Raw genomic sequence first — 22,227 nt, forward strand, 5'->3', positions numbered from 1 at the left:
ATCCTCCTGGCACTGCTGAGTTGGTTTCCTGCTTTTACTAGCAGCCGACGGCTTTTTGTTTTGTTTTTTTTTCCTACTAAACTGGGTGTGCGCCTCTCATCTCCATGTGACTTCTCAGCCGCTTCTCCCTCCCCATGCCGGTGTCCGCCCGGAGGAGGGGGCAGCCCCGTGAGCGCCCCCGCGGTGTGAAGGTTGCACACGGGTAAGGGCGCATCCTGGGCCGGCGCCCCGCCCCGTCGAGCTCCAGGCCCCTCCTCCGCATTCGCCCGCGCTCAGCACCTCTTTCTGATTGGGCGGCGGCCCGCAGCCCGGCTCCGCCCCTCCAAGGGAATAAAAGCCGCTGGCTCCCAGCAAGCAGATGAGTAAACCCAATCCGCGCAGACGGGTGCTGGCTGCCGCTGTTCTGCCTCCTCGCGCTCTGCTGTGCCCGCTGAAGCCAGCCACCATCCTCCCCACGACGTGCTGCCCTGCACCCGCAGCCATGTGCCGGACCCTGGCCGCCTTCCCCACCACCTGCCTGGAGAGGTAAGAGCAGCTTGTCCAGCTACCTGGAGGAAGAAGCCCCATCAACGTTAGGGAGTGGAGCGGCAGGCTTGCAGACTTGGGTGGGCTGGAGAATGGGACGCAAGTGACTTGAGAGGCAGAGGTCAACTTGGTTCCACGTCCTGAGATGCCTCCCTTAGCATCTTAGAGGAGGGGTGACAAGAATGGAAAAGGCAAAGCAAAGGGAAGCAGAGGGACCACTGCTGAGTGCCATTTCCCATCCTCTGACAAGTGGCGGTTCTACTCAGGGGACCTGCTGAAGACCCAGCTGTAGGAAGACCATGGTGGCATCACCAGGCAGAACTGAGTCTTCCCTGGTTTCTTAAGCACTTCGTTTCCATTCTAAGTCATAGATCTAGGGGCATGACCTCCTCTGTCCCTGGAAAGGCAGGGAAGTATTTTTCAGGCCCCCCAGTGAGGGATGTACCCACTTTCCAGGGAGCTACTCACCCACTCCAGTCCTTGCTGGAGCCGGGAAGGAAAAAGTAAAGATGAAGGCAGAAATCAGCGTCCACACAGCTCCAGAAATATATGTGACAAGCCTAGCGAGTGCTGAGCTGCCTTCTGCTAATCAGCAGGCACCAAGATAGATCAGTGTGACTTAAGTGGGAAAAAGCCCATGTGTGCTGTACTGTAGACCCAGAAAGTGTAAGATCTACCGAGGCACAGCTCAAATACTGCTTTCATTGTTTCTGGGTTCATGATACTGATGGGAGAGGCAACATTTAGGCCCTGGGATGGCCTACAGGTTCCCAGGAATGCCCAGGCTGGAATTTGGGTGGCGCTAGCCTGAGTTCTTCTGGGACCTCATAAATCTCTCTGCCCTGGCTGAGCGAATGGAGAATCCTCACAAGCTCATGCTTTGTCTTCCAGAGCCAAAGAGTTCAAGACGCGGCTGGGGATCTTTCTTCACAAGTCAGAGCTGGGCTCCGAGACCGGGAGTGTTGGCAAGTCCGAGTGGGGCAGTAAACACAGCAAAGAAGGGTAAGTCCTGCTGACCAGCCTAAGGCCCCTAGAGGGAGGGAGCCAGATTTAGGAACGGAGTCCTGAGAAGAGAAACACCAGGAGAAATTAGGACGGGCCAGGGTGGACCTTGGTGACCTCTTCCAAGAGATTGTAATGGAGCTGCTTGCTGGTCTGCCACGGCTTCCTTGCTCATGGGTGAATGGGTGGGTGGCTCCAGGCTTCTAAGTCCGCCAACAAGCGAGGGTACCCAGGGCCGGAATGTCTAGTTACCAGACTCTCCCACCTGGAGATGTCGTTGTACATGCAACCAGGGCAAGGGCAGGGTCCAAGGCCACTGGAGGGTTTTAAATCAGTGACTCTACTTCCACTGGCAGGCACTTTACCTGGAAGAACTGAGCCAGGTGCTCCATTAGGCTCTGGGGTTATGGGTAGACATAATTTCTATTTATAAGACCCTTATTTCGTAGAGAAAGTATACAAAACAAGCTCTGAGAGTCAGGGGAATAGAGAGAATTTTGGACAGCAAAGACACAGTCTTAAATTTTACTGAGGGCCAAAAGGTCCCTGCTCTGGTTTCTGGTTACTGAATTGTCCTCTAGAAAACACAACTATTTCCCTGAACCCCAATCAAGAGTTTGAGGAGCCAGCTCCAATAATTATACAATTATACAGTTGTGGGAATTATACAACTTCCATCAGAGTTCTGGCTAGGATTTGTGCTGTGCATTATTTTTTTGATTTTTTTTTTTAAATTAAAATCTTGCTTTTTTTCCCCCTTTTTTAGCAGAAACTTCTCAGAAGACGTGCTGGGGTGGAGAGAGTCATTTGACTTGCTGCTGAGCAGTAAAAGTGAGTGGGACCCTGTTGTGTCTGTCTGTGGATAGCACGTGCGTACTCATGTGCCGCGGAGCCAGCCTGAGGTTGCTGAAAGCGTGGGCAAAATAATAGTAGTAGTAATAATAATAAAGATCCCCTAGTGTGCCAGCCTCTGTTCAGAATACAAAGGCAGGTCCTTGTCTGAGAAAATTACATCCTAAAAATAGAGCCATTAACTACAATTGCTTGCTGTCTTTTCTTCTTCTACTCCCGGCTGGCTGTCCCCGCTGTCTGACCTGTCTCTTCCTCTCTCTCTGCAACCCCAGATGGAGTGGCTGCCTTCCACGCCTTCCTGAAGACAGAGTTCAGCGAGGAGAACCTGGAGTTCTGGCTGGCCTGTGAGGAGTTCAAGAAGCTCCGGTCAGCTACCAAGCTGGCCTCCCGGGCTCATAGGATCTTTGAGGAATTCATCCGCAGTGAAGCCCCCAAAGAGGTCAGAGTTGTGATGTATTCCAGGGATCCTGTAGACCCTGCCTGCTCCTTCCCCACTGAGAATCAGAGGTGGCTGGGGGGCCAGCAAGGAAAGGGCTGAGTTTAGAAATGGAGTGGCCTCATTTGGCACAGGAGGCTGGAGACTGAAAAAGCCAGGCTCCGGGCTGCTCCTGGTTGCTGTTACCTTCATACTCACCAGTGGGACTGCAGGGGTTGGCAGGGGGTTTTTGGCTCCTGTCCACATGCATTTTTGTAAACTGAGCTCTTTTTTAGAGCTCAAGACAATTACATAGCTGGGGAGACAGGCCATCATAGGACAACCTGGCTCTGTCCCCTGGTTGACCTGCCTCAGGTCTGTGGTGGGTGAGCCTTTCAACCTTCTCCCAGGCCTCCACTGTGTTTGATTGGGGAATATGGCGCCCCCTTGTGGAGAGAGAGTAGTAATGCCTTGCTTTTGTATCTTTGTATAGTATTATATTGTCTGAGCACTTTTATTTATTTCATATAGATTTGTTGAGCATCAATTACATGCAAGGCACTATTGTAGTCATTGAAGATATGGCAGTGAACAAAAAGTCTCTACCCCAGTGGGAGAAGGTGGCAATAACCAATTAAATAAATATTGCCAGGGAACGATCTGTGCTCTGATTAAAAACAAAGCAGGATATGGGAGGGAATACCGGAGCACGGGGTGGGAGGATGTGAGGTCTTTCCGATCTATAAAGGGAAGTGAGGGGTGGGCTGTCCAATATGGTGACATGTGAACAGAGACATGAAAAGGAGGAAAGAACATTCTAACACAGGAAACAGAAAGTGCAAAGACAAGACAGTGCCTGTTGTGATCACAAGGCAGCAAATGGGCTCATGTGCAGTGGGGAGTGAAGGGGAGCGAGTGAGAGATGACGTCACACAGGTGGCTGGTGGTCAGGTGCCGGCCCAGGTAGCCATTTGGGCTCAGTGCACACTTTGACTTTTCCTCTGAGTGACGGGAAACAACAGAGCAGCTAGCAAACTGACTTGGGTTGTAAAAGGCTCACTCTGCAGCTGGGTGGAGAATAGACCCCCGGGGTTCAATGGGAGAAGAGAAAGACCAGTTAGCAGGCGCTGGCACTAGTCTAGAGGAGAGGTGATGGGGACTTGAACCCGGGTTGTTATAGTGGACCGGGTGGAAGGAGGTTGGATGTGTACCCATTCTCAACATATCCTGGGTCATTCTGAGACACTGGAGGACAGATACGGGATCAGAGGTGGGGACAGGCCCGGAGCTGAAAAGCCTGTTGATGCAGATTTATTTACGAGGATGTTTATTGCATTGTTGTTCATAATAGTAAAAAATTGGAAACAACCTAAAAGTTCAAAAATAGGAAACTGGTTAAATAAACTATGGCATATTCAGCCACACGTAGAATAGCATACATCCACCAAAAATCATGTTATAGAACCATATTTTATTATATGAAAAATTAGTCGAGGTATGCTAAGGCTATTAAATGTGTATGGATAATGGGGGGAAAAAAAAGAAAAGCCCATTGGCGGTCAACTCAGGAGACCTCCGGTTCCTGGCTGGGAATCCAGTGCTCCTCCCACCGCCCCACCTGCCAGTCCTCTGGCGCCTGCTGACCCCCTCGCCCTGCCACCCCCTGCCCTGACGCCCCCTCACCCGTGCCCTTGCCCTCCTTCCCACAGGTGAACATAGACCACGAGACCAGGGAGCTGACCAGGACGAACCTGCGGGCTGCCACGCCCTCGTGCTTCGACGTGGCCCAGGGGAAGACGCGCACCCTGATGGAGAAGGACTCGTACCCGCGCTTCCTGAAGTCCCCCGCTTACCGGGACCTGGCTGCCCAAGCCTCGGCCGCCTCCGCCTCCCAGTCCAGCAGCAGCCCGGCTGAGCCCTCGTGCACCTGAGCCTCAGGGCCGGGAGGGAGCCAGCTGGGCAGAGAGATTGAGTCACCCATCCCCGAGGCGCCGCCCCGCTGTGGGAGGCAGATTCTGCAACGCAAGAGAGGACAGCGAAGGAAAAAGCCCACCCGGTGACACCCTCTCCTCCAGATACTGTGGGGCTGAATACCATGCATGAGAGGGTCCCCCCACTTCTAGGACCCGTGGACAAGGGCTGGAGATGAGGCTCGCGTGGGGCTGTTGGGGAAAGGGATGGGGGTGCAGGAGTCAGCATGTCTCTGGCCGTTCTCAGCGGGCGAGAGATATTCTAGGGTGCTTTGGGAAACTTGTGGATAAAAGGAAGCTTGCAAATGAGTGAGGAACAGACAAGCAGGTTAGCTGTTCCACCTGTCGAATGGTTGACACATCCTGTTTTCCTGGTTCCCAGGCTGTCCTGGGCACGGAGGGCGCCGTGGACCTGGAGCCTTCCCTTCCCGTCCTGCTCACCTGCCCCTGGGCTGCCCGGGGCTTCCCTCGCTTGCACTTCTCACCACTCCTGTGTCCAGCCTGGCGGTCTGGTCAAGGCCAGAAAACCAAAGGAATGCTTGCCCCAGATGAGATTCTTACCTCAAATACTGGCCTGGGAGCCCCTTTCCGAATCAGTAGAGAGCCCTGAAAAGAGGCCATCGTGCTCATGTGAAATGAACCTTGGTGCTCTTGGTGGCCTCTTGCAGGTGCCCCTGACCCCGTGTGTGCAGCAGGGGCCACCTGTGAGCAGGGCCCACTGAGGCCCTCTTGCTGGGATATGCCCTCTCTTAGCTCCGTGCTGCCCTTGAACTTGGGGCCCATCGGGAAAAGGCGTGGGGCCTCTTGGTGAGCGGCTCGTCCAGCTCTTATGCCGGGCAGGGTGGAACGAGGCGGAAGAGGATCCCGAGAAATCTCTTGGCCGTTCCAGAAAGTCCTGTTTAAATCAAGCTAATATTTTATTTTTGTGGGTACTAGAACAGGGAAAAAGAGCTTCCCCAGGATGGAAGGGGAGCCTTGTGTTTCTTTCCTGTGGATGTGAGGTGCTCTCACTGGGGTGTTGGGAGAAATGAGCTCAGTGAGCTTGGACAGGCCTTAGAAGCTGAGAGTGAAGCTGGGGGGAGAGGCTGCTGGGAAGAGCAGGACCGGGGGAAATCAGAACCTGCTTGTCATCTCAGGGCATCACCGAACACACACTCCATGGTGGGACTTCTGCCCGGGCCCAGGCTGGGGAGGTGAATTAACCAGGCAACCCCCTTTTGCCCCTAGGAAAATCCACGCTGTTCTCTCTGCACTAGGAGCTTCTCCAGGAGAAAATTATTTAAATCTAACATATTGTTGGTTTTGTGACAATGGTCTCGGCACATGATTTTTATTGCTGTTGTCATGTTGTTGCTATTGTTATTTATTGCCACTTGAGTTTGCCTCCACTGGAGAATCTCGACAGGAGCTGGTGGCCTGACTGTCTCCCTCTCCACTGGACTCTACCTCTTGGACGTGCTGGGAACCTCTTAGCACCTGTCAGGAACTCCTCACTGTTTAAATATTTATTTATTGTTGACAACTGGAGCTGGTTTCCTAGATGTGAACGATGTACTCAATCCCCATTTTCCTGTTTCAGCGTGTTATTTTATTGTGAATTAAAATAAAACCCAAATATGAGATCCAGTCTCCAAGGGCTGTGTGGTCAAGGGAAGAGGGAAAGGGAAGTGCTTGGGTGGGGGGGTGGGGTGGTGTCTTGTGGAAGAGCTGGCCCCTGGAGATGCCACAGGATATGTGGGGGAGCTTTCGAATTACAGACAGAGGCACAACTCAAAGGGCCAAGTTTGCCTGGTGACTGGTTCTAACGGTGGCCACCAGGATGGATAGCTTCCTTTAGCTGGTGACAGCCCAACTTGTGTCAAGCCGTTGTGTCATGTTGATGTGACCTGGCTCCACTGTCATTTCAGAGTCCGTCTCCTGTTCACCAGAGCCAGCACGAGCCATTCCCAGTTCTCCTTGGTGCAGTACAAGGGGCAGATCCCCCCGGCCACACGCTATCAGTTGGGGGGCGGGGCGATTTCTGTGCCATTTTCACCTTTGCCCATTTCCAATTTGCATTAATATGATGTCATATAAATTCAAGGAATTAGTACTCCTTATAATTTCGTAGATGTCTCTGAGATGAGCTTCTGGAAGCCACTTGATACATGGGACTGCTCCATTCCTGGGGCGGAGGGAATGAGAGGTTTGCACTGGGCTGGAAAGGACCTGCGGGGTAGGCTTACAAGGATCCAGTCTGCTCTCCCTCTGCCGATCACCTACTTCTTCTCCCTAAATTCTTCTCCATGTTGAATTATCTGTTTATATACAGATCTGGACATTATATTGACTTTTATTTTTCCACGACTGTTAGTCTGAGTAAAGGGACCAGACTTCAGGTGCATGGCGTACAAAACCCCATGGAATCACATTCTAAGCCCAGATCTAAGGGGTGATTCTGTGTGTGATGTCAGGAGGGATTCTGAGGTTCAGGACCTGGGAAGAAAGATGGGAACAAACACCGCGGCAGGCCCCGGTCTCGTTTAGTCCTTACGATAGCTCTGTGAGGTAGGTATGATAATCCTACGATACACATGAGGAAACTGAAGCTCCCAGCGGTGGGGTGAGGGGGAACGTACCAGGGCCGCTGGCTTGAGAGAGTGCCAGAGACGAGATCTGAATCCAGTTACAGCGTGGCAGGGTGGGGTGGGAGGGGCCAATCTGCAAGGGATGGTCTAGGGATACGATGGATGAAGGAAGAAGAATGATGGTACTTAGAGAGGCAGGGAGGGAGGAACCTGGTGTTCCTTTCATTACTTTCCTTCCATCTTTTGGCCTTTTTTACATGCATTTATTGCATCTAATGCATCCTATGTGCCTGGCAGAAAACCAAACATAGTAGCCGGACCATCAACTGCACGTAGCCTCATTTAATGGTGCGTGGGGATTCTGGATAAGCTTATACAAGGGCACAAATGTGTATTTTCTGAAGCAGTATGAATGCCAGTAGGAAAAGGTGGGTGTCATCGGCGAGCGATGGAGAAAGGTACGGGGGTGATGGACCCCCAGCGGCTGGGGTCGGTGCCTGCAGGCTCCTCAGTCCAGCAAGACCACCCTCAAGGCTTGTTCCCCTCCCCTAGGCCTTCCTCTCACGTACAGGGTGGTCTTGGAGCCCGTGGTGTGGCCTGAAGGTGGTCTCCAGTATCTTTAAACTCACCGGCTCTGGTCCTCCACCCAGAGCACTCAGGCTTTGGTTTAGCAGGCAAAGCGCTTCCTGAGTGGGCTGCTTATATCTCTCCCGTCTCTGCTCCCTCACCTGCCCCTTGAAAGCAAATCTTTCATGCTTCCGGTTCCCAGAGTCACCCTACTGTTCAAGCCTCCTTGCTTTTGCCTCCTGGACCAGCTCCCTGCTGTTCCCCTACTATCATCTCTGCTACCCACGACCTCCGTCATTAGCCTGGGGAGGCATCTTTCAAAGGGCGGCTCAAGGGTCCTTCTGGGGCACCTTCCCTGAGCCTTTGGGTCCGATCACAGAAGCCTGTGCTTCACGTGCCCCCGCGGCTGCTCACCCTCATCAGAGCACTTACATCCCTCCTTTCTGCCTCCCTTTACCAGACGGCAGACCCCTGGGGTTTAGGAATGTCCCCTTCTCCAATTTTCTACACCCAGGGCCTAGCATATACATGTTTAGCACATGGCTCTTACAATAATGATTAATTTTAAATCCGGCAGGAGAAACGTTCAGATTACCATTCCCAACTTCCTCTCAGACTCCTCTCCCTGGACGTCCCACAGGCTCACCGTATGGAGCGCATTTAAAGCCAAGGTCATCAGCGTCCCCCTCAGATATCCACTGCCTTCTGTTCCCCTAACCCTGATACGCAGAGATGCTGCTTCTCCTCCAGGCTCACCAAGATTCCCGGAGGAAGCTTTCATCGTCTTCAATCTAGATTGTAAAAATGGCTTCCCACCTGGCCCCCCTCCCCAGTCCTCTCCCCCCTCCAGCTCATTTTCCACGCTGTTCCAGTCTTATCCGTAAAGCAGAGATCTGAGCCCGCCGTGGCTGCTTTCAAACCCTTCAGTGGCTCCCCTTTGACTACAAAAGTCCAGCTCTTACGATAACGTAGGAGGTTCACTCTGATAACGTGCGAGGTTCACTCTGATCCGACCCAAGTCCCTCTCCTGACTTTGGTCCTGCCCAGATGGCCCTTACATGCTATTCTCTCTGCTTGGAAAGCCCTCTTCCTTTTTTCCCTTTTTCTTTTTTCTTAAATTAGGGGTTGGGGGCTGAGGAAGAGGATGCCCTCCTCAAAAGGCCTCCTGAAAATCTAGTAAAAATAACACCGCCTCAAGTGAAGCCTTCCCAGACGTCCACTGCCCGGAAGTCATCTCTGCTCACTTCCATGATTCTAGGACAACCTGTCCTTACCTTGACTGCCTCATGTATGACATGGCACTGTCACTGCTTCACAGCTCTTTTTCTTTTACTGAACGACTCTCTTCAAGATCAAGAGCCATATTATTTGATAAGATGGGACAGAACAGACCACGACAGAGCGACACACAGCCCAGCTTGTGGTGTTGCAATGTTGGGATTGGGTCCTGCTCATTCGCTGTATGACCTTGGGAAGTTATTAAGCCTGTCCAAGGCTTAGTTCCCTCACCTGTAAATGAGCACAGTAAGATTGCATCCCTCATAGGGAATATGGAATGAAATAAAAGTATCATGTTAGTATCCCATGAATATTAGCTATTATTATTATCTGACTCCAGGTACTCAGCACAGTACCTTGTACACAGTCAATAACTATTTACTGACTTTTTGAAAAGAATGGAAGAGTCATGATTCAAAGCCAGGATTCCAAGTCTACTTTTCCAAGGATAGTACAGCTGTTTCCATACTGTATTTCATCTGATATGAAGAGCATTCCAGAATTCCAGATGAGGAAATCAAGGATTGAGCCATTATTCCAGACAGCACTCACTCAAACCCAGGCTAGCTGATGCTATTTCCAAATCAGTGCTGTTGCTTCCTTGTGACCCTGGCCCATCCCGCACTCTCTGCTGCCTCCCTGTGGCTATGTCAGGTCAGGCTACACAAACTTCCTGGGCATTGCCTAATTTTGCTCTTAAGTTTGGCTCCTTCCTTTGGAATTATATCCAAGAGATATAACTTTCAGTTTCATTTATTAATACAGTTTAATAAAGATGTGAAATTTTAATAGGACTGAAAATTATTGGCATAATTGCTAAGATAGCCCAGTAGGTACAGGGGTTAAAATATGATTTCTTTAGCCAACAGGACTGAAATTAACTTCAAAAATTGAAGTTCTTGGCGTGGATGTGGAGAAAAGGGAATCCTTGTGCACAGTTGATGGGATTGCAAATTGGTGCAGCCAAGATGGAAAACAGTATGGAGCTTCCTCAAAAAATTAAAAATAGAACTGCCATATGATCCAGCAATTTTACTTCTTTTCTCTTCAGTGTAGCCATCTGAGATGTAGAATATTAACTAAACCTACTGTGATAACCGTTTCACAGTATATGTGAATCAAGCCAGCATGCTGTATAACTTAAACTTCTAGAGTGATGTATGTCAATTACTTCTCAATAAAACTAGAGAGAATTCCCTAGTGATCCAGTGGTTAGGACTCCACACTTGCACTGCGTGGGGCCTGGGTTTGATTCCTGGTAGGGGAACTAAGATCCTGCAAGCCGCGTGGCATGGCCAAAAAAATAAAAAATAAAATAAAATAAAATAAAATAAAATAAGATAAAACTAAGAAAAAATTTTAATTTAAGTTCTTAGGTAACAAGAAAAATGTGTTCAAGGTATATTAAGTGCTGATCACAAGGTAATTCACTATTACTGCATCTTTTAAATTGGCCCAGCTATTCAAATTACTTTATGAGGAGAAGAAAGATTTACAATTTAAATAATTGAGGAATGAGCCTAAGGGTGAGGGATGTAATGTAGTTAGGTGCTAGATATGGAGTTCGAGTCTTCATTGCTTGGAAAATCTATCTCTTGACTCATAAGCCCCATTCTGGTATTTTCTTTTTTTTCTTTTTTTTTATTGGAATATAATTGTTTTACACTCTTGTATCAGTTTTTGAGGTACACCAAGGTCAATCATCTGTATTTATACACATATCCCCGTATTCCCTCCCTCCCTCGACTCCCCCCCACCCTCCTTGTCCCAGTCCTCTAAGGCATCATCCATCATCGAGTTGAACTCCCTCTGTTATACAGCAACTTCCCACTGGCTATCTATTTTACAGTTGGTAGTATATATACGTCTATGCTACTCTCTCGCTTCGTCTCAACTTCCCCTTCACCCCCCGCCCCCCCAAACCTCGAGTTCTCCAGTCCCTTCTCTGCATCTGTGTCCTTATTCTTGTCTTGTCACTGAGTTCATCAGTACCATTTTTAGATTCCGTATATATGAGTTAGCATACAATATTTTTCTTTCTCTTTCTGACTTACTTCACTCTGTATGACAGACTCTAGGTCTATCCACCTCATTACATATAGCTCCATCTCATCCCTTTTTATAGCTGAGTAATATTCCATTGTATGTATATGCCATATCTTCTGTATCCATTCATTTGTTGATGGGCATTTAGGTTGCTTCCATGTCCTGGCTATTGTAAATAGTGCTGCAATAAATATTATGGTACATGTTTCTTTTGGGATTATAGTTTTCTCTGGGTATATGCCCAGTAGGGGGATTACTGGATCATATGGTAGTTCTATTTGTAGTTTTTTAAGGAACCTCCAAACTGTTTTCCATAGTGGCTGTATCAACTTACATTCCCACCAAGAGTGCAGGAGAGTTCCCTCTTCTCCATACCCTCTCCAACATTTGCTGTTCCTAGATTTTGTGATGATGGCCATTCTGATTGGTGTGAGGTGATACCTCATTGTGGCTTTGACTTGCATTTCTCTGATAATTAGTGATGTTGAACATCTTTTCATATGTTTGTTGGCCATCTGTATGTCTTCTTTGGAGAAATGTCTATTTAGGTCTTCTGCCCATTTGTGGATTGGGTTATTTGCTTTTTTGGTATTAAGCTGCATGAGTTACTTGTATATTTTGGAGGTCAATCCTTTGTCCATTGTTTCATTGGCAACTATTTTTCCCCATTCTGAGGGCTGCCTTATTGTCTTGTTTATGGTACTTTCACTGTGCAAAAGCTTTTAAGTTTCATGAGGTCCCATTTGTTTATTCTTGATTTTATTTCCCTGATTCTAGGAGGTGGGTCAAAAAGGATCTTGCTTTGATGGATGTCATAGAGTGTTCTGCCTATGTTTTCCTCTAGGACTTTTATAGTGTCTGGCCTTACATGTAGGTCTTTAATCCATTTGGAGTTTATTTTTGTGTATGGTGTTAGGAAGTGTTCTAATTTCATTCTTTTACATGTAGCTGTCCAATTTTCCCAGCACCTCTTATTGAAGAGGCTGTCTTTTTTCCATTGTATATTCTTGCCTCCTTTGTCAAAGATAAGGTGCCCATATGTGTTTGGGCTTACCTCTGAGTTCTCTATTCTATTCCATTGATCTTCCTTTCTATTTTTGTGCCAGTACCATGCTGTCTTGATCACTGTGGCCTTGTAGTATAGTTTGAAGTCAGGAAGCCTGATTCCACCAACTCCATTTTTCCTTCTCAAGATGGCTTTGGCTATTCGGGGTCTTTTGCGTTTCCATACAAATCGTAAGATTTCTTGCTCTAGTTCTGTGAAAAATGCCATTGGTAATTTGATCGGGATTGCATTGAATCTGTAAATTGCTTTGGGTAGTACAGTCATTTTCATTATGTTGATTCTTCCAGTCCAGGAACATGGTCTGTCCCTCCATCTGTTTGTATCATCTTTGATTTCTTTCATCAATGTCTTAAAGTTTTCTGCATACAGATCTTTTGCCTCCTTAGGCAGGTTTATTCCTAGGTATTTGATTCTTTTGGTTGCAATGGTGAATGGGAGAGTTTCCTTAATTTCTCTTTCTGCTCTTCCGTTGTTAGTGTATAGGAATGCAAGAGATTTCTGTGCATTAATTTTGTATCCTGTTACTTTACTAAATTCATTGATTAGTGCTAGCAGTTTTCTGGTAGAGTCTTTAGGGTTTTCTATGTATAATATCATGTCATCTGCAAAGAGTGACAATTTTACTTCTTCTTTTCCAATTTGGATTCCTTTTATTTCTTTTTCTTCTCTGATTGCTGTGGCTAAAACTTCCAAAACTGTGTTGAATAATAATGGTGAGAGTGGACACCCTTGTCTTGCTCCTGTTCTAGGAGGGAATTCTTTCAGTTTTTCCCCATTTAGAAAGATGTTGGCTTTTGGTTTCTCATATATGGCTTTTATTATGTTGATGTAATTTCCTTCTTTGTGCATTTTCTGGAGAGCTTTTATCATAAATGGATGTTGAATTTTGTCAAAAGCTTTTTCTGCATCTATTGAGATGATCATATGGTTTTTATCCTTCAATTTGTTGATATGATATATCACATTGATTGATTTGCGTATATTGAAGAATCCTTGCATCCCAGGGATAAACCCCACTTGATCATGGTGTATGATTTTTTTTAATGTGCTGTTGGATTCTGTTAGCTAGTATTTTGTTGAGGATTTTTGCATCTATATTCATCAGTGATATTGGTCTATAATTTTCTTTTTTGTGTGACATCTTTGCCTGGTTTTGGTATCTGGGTGATGGAGGCCTCGTAGAATGAGTTTGGGAGTCTTCCTCCTTCTGCTATATTTTGGAAGAGTTTGAGAAGGACGGGTGTTAGCTCTTCGCTAAATGTTTAATAGAATTCGCCTGTGAATCCATCTGGCCCTGGGCTTTTGTTTCTTGGGAGATTTTTAATCACTGCCTCAATTTCCGTACTTGTGATTGATCTGTTCATAGTTTCTATTTCTCCCTGGTTCAGTCTTGGAAGATTGTACTTTTCTAAGAATGTATCCATTTCTTCCAGGTTATCCAATTTATTGGCATATAGTTGCTTGTAGTAGTCTCTCATGATGTTTTGTATTTCTGAGGTGTCCGTTGTTACTTCTCCTTTTTCATTTCTAATTCTGTTGATTTACATCTTCTCCCTTTTTTTCTTGATGAGTCTGGCTAATGGTTTATCAATTTTGTTAATCTTCTCCAAGAACCAGCTTTTAGTTTTATTAATTTTTGCTATTGCTTTCTTCCTTTCTTTTTCATTTATTTCTGATCTGATCTTTATGATTTCTTTCCTTCTGCTCACTTTGGGGTTTCTTTGTTCTTTGTCTAATTGTTTTAGGTGTAAGGTTAGGTTGTTTATTTGATACTTTTCTTGTTTCTTAAGGTAGGACTGTATTGCTATCAACTTCCCTCTTAGAACTTCTTTTGCTGCATCCCATAGGTTTTGGGTTGTTGTGTTTTCATTGTCATTTGTTTCTAGATATCTTTTGATTTCCTCTTTGATTTCTGTAGTGATTCCTTGGTTGTTTAATAGTGAATTGTTTAGCCTCCATGTGTTTGTATTTTTTGCAGTTTTTTTCCTGTAATTGATTTCTAGTCTCATGGCATTGTGGTCTGAGAAGATGCTTGATATGATTTCAATTTTCTTGAATTTACCAAGGTTTGATTTGTGACCCAAGATGTGATCTATCCTGGAAAATGTTCCATGTGCACTTGAGAAGAAAGTGTAGTCTGTCATTTTTGGATGGAATGTACTATAAATATCAATTAAGTCGAGATGGTCTAATGTGTCATTTAAAGCTTGTGTGTCTTTATTTTCTGTTTGGATGATCTGTCCATTGATGTAAGTGGGGTGTTCAAGTCTCCCATATTATTGTGTTACTGTCGATGTCCCCTTTTATAGCTGTTAGCATTTGCCTTATGTATTGAGGTGCTCTTATGTTGGGGGCATAGATGTTTACCATTGTGATATGTTCTTCTTGGATGGATCCCTTCATCATTATGTAGTGTCCTTCCTGTTTCTTGTAATAGTCTTTACTTTAAAGTCTAATTTGTCTGATATGAGTATTGCCACTTCAGCTTTCTTTTGACTTCCATTTGCATGGCATATCTTTTTCCATCCCTTTACTTTCAGTCTATATGTATCCCTTGGTCTGAAGTGGGTTTCTTGTAGGCAGCATATAGAAGGGTCTTGTTTTTGGATCCATTCAGCCAGTCTGTGTCTTGTGGTTGGAGCATTTAATCCATTTACCTTTAAGGTGATTATTGACATGTGTGTTTCTATTACCATTTTCTGAATTGTTTTGGGTTTGTATTTGTAGGTGTTTTCCTTTTCTTGTGTTTCCTACTTAGAGAAGTTCCTTTAGCACTTGTTGTAAGGCTGGTTTGGTGGTGCCGAATTCTCTTAACTTTTGCTTGTCTGGAAAGCTTTTGATTTCTCCATTGAATCTGAATGAGATTCTTGCTGGGTAGAGTACTCTTGGCTGTAGGTTTTTCTCTTTCAGGACTTTCAGTATATCCTGCCATTCCCTTCTGGCCTGCAGAGTTTCTATAGAAAGATCAGCTGTTATCCTTATGGGTTTTCCCTTATATGTTATTTGTTGCTTTTCTCTTGCTGCTTTTAATATTTTTTCTTTGTATTTAATTGTCATTAGTTTGATTAATATGTGCCTTGGTGTATTTCTCCTTGGGTTTATTCTGTATGGGACTCTCTGCACTTCTTGGACTTGGTTAATTATTTCCTTTCCCATGTTGGGAAAGTTTTACACTATAACCTCTTCAAATATTTTCTCCGACCCTTTCTTTTTTTCTTCTTCTTCTGGGATGCCTATGATTCGAATGTTGGTATGCTTAATGTTGTCACTGAGGTCTCTGAGACTGTCTTCTATTCTTTTTATTCTTTTTTCTTTTTCCTGCTCTGTGGCAGTTATTTCCCCCATTCTATCTTCCAACTCACTTATTCATTCTTCTGCCTCAGTTATTCTGTTTATACCATCTAGAGTATTTTTAATTTCAGTTATTTTGTTATCCATTGCTGTTTGTTTGTTCTTTAGTTTTCGTGAGTTCTTATGAACTGTTTCCTGTACTTTCTGTATTTTATTATCAAGATTTTGTATCATTTTTACTATCATTACTCTGAATTCTTTTTCAGGTATTTTTCCTATTTCCTCTTCATTTATTTGGTCTTGTGGGTTTTTTTCCTGCTCCTTTGCCTGCATGATGTTTCTTTGTTTCCTCATGGTAGTCCAAACTTCTGGTGTTGCTTGTCCCAGTGATAGAGGGGTTTATAGGAGACTGTCCAAGCCCCAGACTAATAGCCGAGTGTTGGTTCAAATAAATACTAAGTCTAGGAAACACATACATGTATGACACACAGTTACTGAATCCAATAGGACATTAGGCACTAGAAAGAGCTGACAGAAGAACCCCAGTATGCTATCAGATATTCAAAGAGAAACCCAACAGAAATTGAAAACCAAAATAGAACAAAACAGAAACAAAAGCAAAAACAAACAAACAAATAACACCTTACACATACAAACACAAATCCAGGGAGATATTGAAAGCTAGGATCAAATATAAAAAAAAGCTAGAGTATCATCAGACAGAATGGAGATTCTCAGAATAAAATTAGACAATTGTACTAAGAACTAAGATAGAGACAAAAACCTAATATTAAATACCTAGGTGGAGTGTCATCTGAAGAATAGAGCAAGGAGTCTGAGCAGATTGACAGTGTTGCTTATAAGTATGTTAAGATAAACTAAACTAAAAATGGATGGAAGAGAGGGCAACAGAAGAGCATAGTGTGGCTGGAAATATGCAAATAAAAAGAAAGGAATAGAAATGTATAAAACATAGAGATGAAAAGAAGGTAGGAGAAATATATAGTCCGTACTACAAAAAACTTAGCTAGAAATAGAAGTATATAAAAAGGCTAAAAATGAAAATAGAATAAAAAATAGATTAAAAATATGTTATAAAACTTGTAGATCCCTTAGAACTAAGATCGTAATTAATAAAGAAAAAAAAAAAACTAGAACTGATCCCAGAATGGACCAGTTGAGCGCTTCCTTTACTGTTCGTCTGTAAGCATTGGTGTGTGGGGAGGGAGAGGGTACAATAGTGGCTCCTTTCCCTGGGAGTGAGTGAGCAGTGGCACACTGTCGTTTCAGTAGGGCTTGGAGGTGCCTGTTGCAGAGGGACGCTGGTGGCTCAGGTATAAACAGAATGTCTCAGAGTTGGGCCTCTCTCTGGGTTTTTTTGTTCTCAGCAGCCTCCCTGCTGCTGGTTCTCCATGCCTGTTCTCGGCTGCCGGCCAGGGCTTTAAGCTAGCCCCGCCTGAGGGCCTGAGGGTCCTTGTTATTCCTGAGTGCCTTAGGTGGCCCACAGGGGTCCCTCCCCTGCCCGTGGCAGGGGCCTAAAGAGAGAGAGGCTATGCCCATGGCTCCTCCCCCTCTCCCGTGAGCCAGCAGCATCCAGCTGCCAGCATGGCCAGGCAGCTCTCAGGGGCAGGCACTCCTCGCTGCAGACCTCCTCCCTCCTGTCCTCTCAGCCCATCTCTTTACTGGCAACAATTTTTCTCACCCTGAACCAGCTCTCCGGTTCCCACGCTCCCGCTCCCGGACCCTCTGTTCAGCTGTGAATCGACGTCTCGGTCCGGGAACACTGAGCTGTGGTGTGGACCCTCGTATGTTTCTCACTCCCTCCTGTCTGCCGCAGCTCCGCCGCTTCACCCTCTTTGAGCTGTCGTAGATGCCTCCCTATCAGTTATGTCGGGATGCCTGTGGTCCTTTCTGGTGTCTGAGGTCATCTGCTGGTGTTCAGTTGGTTCTCTGTGGGAATTATTGTGTCTTTTGGTGCATTCCCAATGTATCTGTGGAGAGGGATGCATTCCACTTCCCTCTACTTCGCCGCCATCTTTTCTCCCCATTCTGGTATTTTCAACCCTCCTTATTCTACTTATTATTCTCTGTAGGATTTTCCCCATAAAGCATACTATATATAATTTGCTTATTTTGTTCATTGTCTGGCTTCTGCAACAAGAATGAGGGCAGGCATCTTTCTTTGTGTTGTTCAATGATGTAGCCCAAATCTCTAGAACAAGGGAAGTTCCTTGATCACTTTGTGCCTCAGTTTCCTCATTTGGACCTCATGGGGCCCAAAATAGTGCCTATCTCATAAAGATTAGATTACATGACTTTATATATATGGCTCAGAACAGTTCCTAGAGCATACTAAAGAGCAACATAAATGCCTGCTACCACCATCATCATCACCATCACTCTTCTTCTTCTTCTTCTCCTTTTTCTCCTTTCAGGTAGCAAAAACAGCATGTGCGGAGACATGGAGGTGGGAAGCAGTGTGATGTGTTGGGAAACTGGATGGTAGTAGCGATGGTGCCCATGAGGAATCGGGATTGTCAGGGACCATATCATGACCTGAAATCATGTTACATATTGCATTTCTCAATTATTTATTTTGTTAAGGTTTATTTTATTATTTATTTATTTATATACATATTTTATTTTTGGCTGCACTGGGTCTTCATTGCTCCTCGTGGGCTTTCTCTAGTTATGGCAAGTGGGGGCTACTCTTTGTTGCAGTGTGCAGGCTCCTCATTGCAGTGACTTCTCTTGTTGCAGAGCACAGACTCCAGGCATATGGGCGTCAGTAGTTGTGGCACGTGGGCTCAGTACCTGTGGCTCGAGGGCTATAGAGCACAGGCTCAGTAGTTGTGGTGCACGGGCTTTGTTGCTCCGAGCCATGTGGCATCTTCTCAGCCCAGGGATCGAACCTGTGTCCCTGAATTGGCAGGCAGATTCTTAACCACTGCACTACCAGGGAAGCCCTCAATCATCTATGATCTATTTCTTTTTTTTTTCAAGAGATTATTAAATCATTTATTGATTACACATGATAATGGATGATACAGAAGCTTCATTCCCATCTGTACCTTTATCTGGTACCATAATTCAATTTAGATATATTGCATAGGCTGTGCCAACAATCATATTAATAACCAAAAGAACTCCATGACTTTGCTTGGGTGACCCTTTTAAAGGTGAACTCTAGCAGAGAAAAGGGAACTCTCCTGCACTGTTGGTGGGAATGTAAGTTGGTACAGCCACTATGGAAAACAGTTTGGAGGTTCCTTAAAAAACTACAAATAGAACTACCATATGATCCAGTAATCCCCCTACTGGGTATATACCCAGAGAAAACCATAATCCAAAAAAACATGTACTGTAATGTTTTCTGCAGCACTATTTACAATAGCCAGGACATGGAAGCAACATAAATGCCCATCAGCAGATGAATGGATAAAGAAATGTGGCATATATATACAATGGAATATTACTCAGCCATAAAAAGGAATGAAATGGAGCTATATGTAATGAGGTGGATAGACCTAGAGTCTGTCATACAGAGTGAAGTAAGCCAGAAAGAGAAAAACAAATATTGTATGCTAACTCATATATATGGAATCTAAAAAAAAAAAATGGTACTGATGAACCCAGTGACAAGACAAGAATAAGGAGGCAGATGCAGAGAATGGACAGGAGGACATGGGGTTGGGGGGTGGGGGGCGAAGGGGAAGCTGGGACGAAGTGAGAGAGTAGCATAGACACATATACACTACCAACTGTAAAATAGATAGCTAGTGGGAAGTTGCTGTATAACAATGGGAGATCAACTCGATGATGGGTGACGCCTTGGAAGGCTGGGACGGGGAGGGTGGGGGGGCTTTGTGGGATGGGGGGGATATGGGGATATGTGTATAAATACAGCTGATTCACTTTGGTGTACCTCATAAACTGGTACAAGAGTGTAAAGCAATTATATTCCAATAAAGAGCTTAAAAAGAAAAAATAAAGGTGAACTCCAGGTCACAACACAGTAACTATCAGTTCAACTACACCATGGTTTCTGAAGACAATAGCTTCTCCACAAAAGCAGGTTGTAAATAAATTTCAAATGGAACCTGGCATCACCCTAAAGAAATTCTAACTTCACCCTGTTGGGGTAATTTACCAAAATGGCTTCAGAGTAGACTAACTTTACACAGCACATTTAAAAAAAGACACATTTATTCAGCGTCGTGATCAGACTATCACATTTAGCAATCAACAGCATGGGTGCAAAAAAAAAAATCTACATTAAAACCCTTTGTTGGAATGCTTTACACTTTCCACAGGACTAAAATAACCTGTTATACAATTAGTCACAAATACAGTCCTCGAGTGTTTTTTGCCCATACACATGAGTACTGCCTAAAACACGTCTTCTTTGTAGCAGCTAGGCCCTGCCCTGCCACCACTCTGCTTGGCTGAGTTCACAAATCTGTTATAACCTGTAGCTTCGCTGTCACTTCTCTGGCTCTCCTCTCCTGCTAAGCTTTGTTTCCTGGCAGTAATTAAAACCTTCTGCTACTGCCATAGCTACTGCTGCTGCTGGAACCACCACAGCCACCTTGGTTTCGTGGTTTGGCAAAGTATTGGCCTCCACTGCCACAGGGGCCAGAACTTCTGCCTCCTTTCATGGGTCCAAAATTTGAAGATTGTTGTAATTTCCAAAATCACTGTAGCTTTCACCACCTCCAAAATTGCTTGCATCATTACCAAATCCATATAGCCAACCCCACGGCCACCATAGCCACCACCACCGCGGCTGCCACCAAAGCCACCTCGACCACTGATGTTCCCTCCATGACTGAAGTTGTCATTCCCACCAAAACTACCTCCACGACCACCACCAAAGTTCCAGAACCACTTCGACCTCTTTGACTGGACGAAGCACTAGTCAGCTCTTGCTTACATGGGGCTTTCCTTCCTTCACAGTTGTGGCCAGTCACACTGTGGTGTTTCTGAATGACAGGCTTGTCTACGGAGCCCTGGTCATCAAAGGTTACGAAAGCAAAGCCTCTCTTTTTGCCACTGCCTCAATCAGTCATGATTTCAATCACTTCAATTTTCCCACGCTATTCAAAATAATCTCTTAGGTGGTGTTCTTCTGTGTCTTCTTTAATGCCACCAACAAAAATCTCTTTCACGGTTAAGTGGACACCAGGTCTTTGAGAATTGTCTCTTGAGACGGCCCTCGTGGGTTCCACGACTCTTCCACCACCTTGTGTGGCCTTGCATTCACGGCCGCATCCGCCTCCTCCACAGTGGCATAGGTGACAAACCCGAAGCCTCTGGAGCACTTGGCATTTGCATCCCTCATTAGCACATGGTCTGTGAGTGTTCCCCACTGCTCAGAATGGCTCTTCAGACTCTCATCAGTTGTTTCAAAGCTCAAACCTCCGATGGAGAGCTTCCGCCGCTCTTCAGGCTCTTTGGGAGACTGACTTAGACATGACGGCAGTGGAGTGGGGAGACGGCATCCACAGGCAGCAAGGAGTAACCTAACGAACGTATCTCTATGATCTATTTCTGCCTACTAAGATGCAAGCTCCAGCAAGACCCCCCATGAGGTATCTGTGTGACAAATCACTGTATCCAAGCATTTAGAATAGTCACTGGCAACAACGTCAGTGCTCAATAAATATTAATTGAGTGAATGATGGGTTAAGGATTTTGAACTTTGTCCTGAACACTATGGTGAGTCAGTGAATCGGATGATACTAGATTAGAGGCTGGGAAGCAAGTTATCAGTTTCTTCCAATAAGTGATGGTAAGGGGTGAGGTTAGCCATCACCTTGCAGATGAAAGTAGGAGACTTGCTATTAGGATGAGAATGGGGAGTGGCATTCAGGAGCTGGTGCCATTCATGGAGAAAAAGGAAAGGAGCAGATATAGGGAGAGATGAGGGTCTCTGTTGTAGATTTGTGGGTCTGAAGTTCAGCAGAGAGGCTGGGGCTAGAGACAGAGGCTTGGGAGTCACTGGGATGTAAGGGGCAAAGGAGGTCCAGAGTCTGGACGGTATGATGCTGGTGACCATCATGTGACCACGTTTTGCTGGCTGTTCATGACCCTCTAGCAAATTTATCTCTCTAGCAAGACTGGATATTCTTTGAGGACAGGAATACTTCCCACTGTAGCCTTCGGTATACAGCATGCATCTCAGTGCTAGGAAAATGGTCAAGAAGGGAACGTCTAGAGCCTAAGGGAATCTTAAAAATCATATCACATGACAGAACGAGGCCCAGCATCTTTCAACCACCTGCCTGAGGTCACTCAGCAAAATGGCCACAGCTCTGGCTTCAGGACCAGGCCTCAAGACTGCCAGCCTGCTGCCCTTTCCAGGAGGCCACACTGCCTCAGGGTGGTGAGTGGAGGGCGCCCAGGTGAGCGAGGGAGCTTGGGCTTTGGGCTCACCTGGCTTCCCAGAGCCTCAGCTTCATCATCAGCAGGATTGTTAGGGTTGACTGGGCCCGTGTCTCTCGTGAAGCAGTGAACGTAGTGCCGTGTGCACCCAGTTGGTGCTCGATAAATGTTTATTTACCATTCATTTCCCTTAAGAAGATAGGGGATTGGGGACAACGTGGTCAGGAAGGAGCTGGATGCTGAAACCTGAAAGGCTGCAGGCTG

General features: G+C 45.8%; 1 protein-coding gene and 1 pseudogene across 1 annotated transcript; one reads left to right on the top strand and one right to left on the bottom strand.

Annotated features, from left to right (window-relative positions):
* The first annotated feature begins 388 nt into the window (after positions 1–388).
* RGS16 (regulator of G protein signaling 16) lies at positions 389–6,368 on the top strand. The gene is made up of 5 exons (XM_057727788.1): positions 389–525; positions 1,417–1,527; positions 2,294–2,358; positions 2,652–2,818; positions 4,504–6,368. Exons 1-5 carry the CDS (start codon positions 482–484, stop codon positions 4,723–4,725), a joined length of 609 nt encoding a protein of 202 aa, XP_057583771.1. The 5' UTR covers positions 389–481; the 3' UTR covers positions 4,726–6,368.
* Positions 6,369–20,111: 13,743 nt separating this feature from the next.
* LOC130848841 (heterogeneous nuclear ribonucleoprotein A1-like) lies at positions 20,112–22,040 on the bottom strand (annotated as a pseudogene).
* Between the last annotated feature and the right edge of the window lie 187 nt (positions 22,041–22,227).

This window comes from Hippopotamus amphibius, chromosome 3, assembly GCF_030028045.1.
Source record: "Hippopotamus amphibius kiboko isolate mHipAmp2 chromosome 3, mHipAmp2.hap2, whole genome shotgun sequence".
In the NCBI taxonomy this organism is placed as follows: domain Eukaryota; kingdom Metazoa; phylum Chordata; class Mammalia; order Artiodactyla; family Hippopotamidae; genus Hippopotamus; species Hippopotamus amphibius.

Excerpts from the sequence above, each read along its gene's own strand:
- RGS16 (XM_057727788.1), top strand. The coding sequence starts at position 482 with ATGTGCCGGACCCTGGCCGCCTTCCCCACCACCTGCCTGGAGAG. Across the intron at positions 2,359-2,651 it reads CTTGCTGCTGAGCAGTAAAA|ATGGAGTGGCTGCCTTCCAC; the intron begins GTGAGTGGGACC and ends CTGCAACCCCAG. Across the intron at positions 2,819-4,503 it reads GCAGTGAAGCCCCCAAAGAG|GTGAACATAGACCACGAGAC; the intron begins GTCAGAGTTGTG and ends TCCTTCCCACAG.